This window comes from Callospermophilus lateralis, chromosome 2 (assembly GCF_048772815.1).
Source record: "Callospermophilus lateralis isolate mCalLat2 chromosome 2, mCalLat2.hap1, whole genome shotgun sequence".
Taxonomy (NCBI): Eukaryota; Metazoa; Chordata; class Mammalia; order Rodentia; family Sciuridae; genus Callospermophilus; species Callospermophilus lateralis.
In genome coordinates this window covers 198,628,515-198,633,569 of record NC_135306.1, presented here as the reverse complement: position 1 = coordinate 198,633,569, position 5,055 = coordinate 198,628,515, and the positions used below count along the sequence as shown (strand labels likewise).

The window sequence follows — 5,055 nt, the reverse complement described above, 5'->3', positions numbered from 1 at the left end:
GTAAATTGATAGAACTGGAGTCTATCATGGTAAGTGAAATAAATGAGACATCAGAAGTCAAAGGTTGAATGTTTTCTGATAGCCAAAAGTTAGTCTGAAACAGGAAAGAGAAATGAGGGTGGGGAGAGGCGGAGAGAGAGAGAGAGAGAGAGAGAGAGAGAGAGAGGTGGCATTCCATCAAAACAGAGTAAAGATCAAGGGAGGAAGAAGGGACAGGATAAGGAAGAATAGTGGAATGGGTCGGACTTAACTTTCTTGTGTGTGTATGTGTGTGTGTGTGTGTGTGTGTGTGTGTGTATGTATGTATATATATATATATATATATATATATATATTAGGTCATTTCTGTAGGGTTAAACATATATATATATAGACACACACACACACACACCACAGTGAATCTCAACATCCTGTATATCCACAAGACACAAATTAAAAAAAAATAGTAAATAGCAAAAAGTTTAGTACAGTGGAGGTAAGGGAACAGGAGAGAGAGAAAGGAAAGAATGGGGAAGTACTGGGAACTCAATTAGAGCAAATTATATTTCCTACTTTTATATTATGTCAAAATAAATCATAATGTTATATATAAATAAACAAATAATTAATAAAATATATATTAAAAAAGACATCAGAGTTTAAGGGATCAATGTCTCCAGGTTCATCGGGGCTGTCCTCACGTCTACATACCAACTTTTAGGATCGTATACCTTCACAATCAAAGCCCTAATGTACACTGCACACACTACTATGCTAAGAGTTCAATTTGTATCTTAATCATCCACTTACAAGAATGGGCTGGTTTTAGTAGCTTCAGTATGTAGCTACAGAAGAAAAGGATCTCTTTCAGGACAAAACCCAGATGATTTTAGGTCATTTCTTTAGGGTTAAACATCAGAATTCAACCCTCTGAGTTAATGTTCCCCCCCCACCATTTTTTCCAGCAATATTAGGAATAATCTGTGCTTTTATTATATTCCTTAGTTTGACAAAAATATTCAAAAGTATCACAAGCATAGTGTCTTTGTCCAGTAAGGGACTTGGTGTCTGGGATGTCTTGTTCCTCGTAAGGCACCTTCTTGCTATAATTTCACATGGTGGGGAGTGGGTGGGTAACGCTGTTGCATTCCCTCATTAGAACTGGAGAATCTGCATCTTTATGTAATGGAAGCGAGGAAGGGGAAAAAGCCTAACACTGACTGAACTGGAGATCATCATGTGAAGTGAAATAAGTCGGTCTAAAATTACAATTACTGAATGACCTTGATGGTATGTGAAATCTTGAAAAGTTGACCTCTTAGAAGGTAAGAACTGAATAGTGGTTACCAGAGGCTAGAGTGGGTGGGGGTGCTGGAGGAAGAATGGTAAAGTTGATCATTTGGTGTTAATGTACTGTTAAATAGGGGCAAGAGTTTTGCGTGCCATTACACAGTAGGGTGACAATAGCTAACAGTTATTCACTGTACAATCTAAAAATTCAGAAGAAAGAATTTTTAGGGGTTTCACCATGAGTAAATATGGGAATTTGAGGAAGCATACTTGTTTAACCTGATTTGAACATTAGACATGTATACGTGTATGGAGAAATGACATGGAAACTAATCATTTTGTATGATTTTTAGGTTTCCATTTATTAGGTTTTAATAAATTTAAATTAAAAATATAATACCAGCTTAATCTCCATGGGAAGTTTAATTACTTCTTTCTTAGGAAAACAAGATGTGGATCTGGAGATGGTCTCATGAGGAAAACCTCCAGAGATCTCCAAGTCTGTATAATCCTCTCCAGATCTTCATGAAATAGCTTCTGAAATCCCCAAATGACTCAAAATAACATTGTTTTAGGAGGTGTACACTGTACACCTTGCTCCACTGAATGTTGTTCTTTCACCTGGGAGATAATCATTGTTAGTACACACAGACCTTCTTCTGACCTGAGGACTTTCTGTGAGCTTTGAACTGTGGTCAGAGAAAACACCCAAATATAAATGGCATACTGATCGATTTTTAAATGATGACATCTTCATGAAATATTCTGAACCTCTCATTTATTTACAAACAGGACCTATACATTATGTGTGAGAGAAATATTATTATCATGTTTATTTTTCACAGAACAAGGAGGTAAGTGATTCTACCCACAGTACAGAAAGAATTCGTGGTATATTTGGAACTGGATCCATGTTAATTATCTTTCCTCCTTTTTTTCTCTGCCTTAGAGAACTTGGAACTTGAATGGACCTCTTATGATAGCACTAATACTCCATGGCTGATTTTGTCATTTCAAAATCACCTCTTTGGATGAACTCTTCTTTAACTTCTAGCAAAATGGTAAGCTCTATAGGACACAAATGTCCGTGAAAAATCAAGTCATGCAGAAGCAGTGGAATACCCATACATGTGAGTTATTTGACAACAGAAAGAAAAGAAATATCTTCAAAATATTTCTAAAAGATGAGATGAGTCTATGGTACTAATATCAAAATGCCTATCACAGAGTCTTTATTGATTCATGTGATTTGATCATGGTTTGATAAGTAATGACAGAAAAAAGTTTTAATCACCATGGATTCTGTTACCCAAATCAAGGAAGACAATGTTAATAAGATCAGCCAACATGGAGATGGAAGAGCAGTAATTTTATGCTTGGTGAAGGAGAGACTGAGAACCATTGGAGAACACACAAAAAAATCTCTGTGGTCCAAGTGGGAGAGAAAAGGAAAATTGGTAAGAGAGGCTTTGAGACTTCCAAGTCACCCACAAGTGAAGGTGTTCATTTCAGCATCTACCTTGATAAAAAAAAAAAAATCCAAAAAAAATTTCCACAAAAAAACCCTCCAAACCAAATGTGAACCATTATCCCCTCCTAATAATAAAATGATAGCTAGCGCTCATCAAGATGTGCTTTTTAGGGCTGGGATTGTGGCTCAGTGGTAGAGTGCTCACCTAGCACATGCAAGGCGCCGGGCTCGATCCTCAGCACCACATAAAAATAAATAAATAAAGGTATTGTGTCCAACTAAAACTAAAAAATAAATATTTTTTAAAAAATGTACTTTTTATTTTTATTTATGTATTATGTTGTTAGCTATCACAATAGTGCTCAAAGTGGGTCTCATTACTGTCTTCATTTTGCAAATGGAAATTTGATGTTCAGAGGAATTAGTCTAGGACCAATGACTCTTAGCTAGTAAATGGTAGGTTTACGTCTCTTTCTAAATCCTGTGTCAGATTATCTGATGATATACCTTCATATATAGAATAAAATTAGATTACCACCTAATCAATTACTCCCACAGTTCAACATGAAACCCCAAACACTAATTGAAATTCACATTCAACCTTTAGCTTTAGGAACCTCTGAACATGGGTTTAATGCTAGCATGGGTCTAGAACAGAGACTGATAAATAATATTGTGTGGATGTGAATAATTTACCTAATAAATTTGCATAACAACCAAACAGAATCATAATGTTGTTGGCAGGAGACAGGAAATGCACACCTAAACGGTCAGGTTGGAAATACAGAAGAATCAGCTTTTATTGAGCTTAGGAAAAATCGATTGGCCCATAAATTCATCCAGAAAAATCAATTTTTTATATTATTAAATTGTTTACATATCAGTTAACAAATGGATAAAATTTCCAAGTTTAATTACCTATGATTCCCCAGATTAAAAATGTTATTTTCTCTATAAGATGAGATAGGTTTGAATTTGGTTTTTAAGCCCATGCTATTTCTGGAGAATGTTAGGGTACAAGTTGCTGCTACAATAGAACAATACATTTTGCACTCAATACTTTCTTATTCAATTCAGTTTCTTTATCACTTGGTTCCTTTCTTCTCGTGGTTACAGAACATTTAGAAATTCTTAGGTAACACTGATGGAGAACAGGACAGAAGTGACCCACTTCATCCTGCTGGGACTGACCAATGACCCAGGTCTGCAGCTTCCCCTCTTTGTGACCTTCTTCCTCATCTACACCGTCACTCTGGTTGGGAACCTGGGGATGATCCTGTTGATCCTCTTGGACTCCCGTCTCCACACTCCCATGTACTTTTTCCTGGGTAACCTGTCTCTGGTGGACTTTTGCTACTCTTCAGCTGTAACACCCATGGTCATGGCTGGGCTCTTTCCTGGAGACAAGGTCTTCTCCTACAATGCTTGTGCTGCTCAGATGTTCTTTGTAACAGGCTTTGCCACTGTGGAAAACTACCTCCTGGCCTCAATGGCCTATGATCGCTATGCAGCAGTGTGTAAGCCCCTGCACTACACCACCACCATGACAACAAATGTGTGTGCAAGTCTGATCATAGGCTGCTATGTTTGTGGATTTTTGAGTGCTTCAATCTACACTGGGAACACGTTCATTCTCTTTTTCTGTAAGTCCAATGTGGTCCACCATTTTTTCTGTGATATGCCAGCACTTATGATTCTTTCTTGTTCTAGCAGACATGTGAATGATCTGGTTCTTATTTATGTTGCCAGCTTCAATATCTTTTTTGCTCTCCTAGTTATCTTAATATCCTACATGTTCATTTTCATCACCATCCTGAAGATGCGCTCAGGCGCAGGACACCGGAAGGCTCTGTCCACCTGTGCCTCCCACTTCACTGCTGTCTCCATTTTCTATGGGACTGTTATCTTCATGTACTTACAGCCCAGCTCCAGTCACTCCATGGACACGGACAAAATCGCCTCTGTGTTCTACACCATGGTCATCCCCATGCTGAACCCTGTGGTCTACAGCCTCAGGAACAAGGAGGTCAAGAGTGCATTCACAAAGATTTTTTTTCAGAGAAAAAGTAGTCTTTAGATTTTAGAATTAACCATTTGAAATATGTATACCAGTATTCAGTCCTCTCAGAACTTCTCCATATTAGAGTCACATTTTAAGACCCACAGTGAAGTTAAGTTATGGAAGTGATACCTTATCTTGCATAAGTCCGTTGTCTAGGGAAAAAAAAAAGAAACCTTGCATTCAGAATTGTAATACCTTAATGAGAATGTCTATGATATTTTGTGTTCTGCTTGTCAAAATCCTGATTATATTT

The 5,055-nt window shown here is 37.3% G+C and overlaps 1 protein-coding gene across 1 annotated transcript; it reads left to right on the top strand.

Moving 5' to 3' along the window:
- The first annotated feature begins 3,881 nt into the window (after window positions 1-3,881).
- On the top strand, window positions 3,882-4,817 carry LOC143391852 (olfactory receptor 5B3-like). Its single transcript, XM_076844606.2, has one exon. It carries the CDS (start codon window positions 3,885-3,887, stop codon window positions 4,815-4,817), a length of 933 nt encoding a protein of 310 aa, XP_076700721.2. The 5' UTR covers window positions 3,882-3,884.
- The last annotated feature ends 238 nt before the right edge of the window (window positions 4,818-5,055 follow it).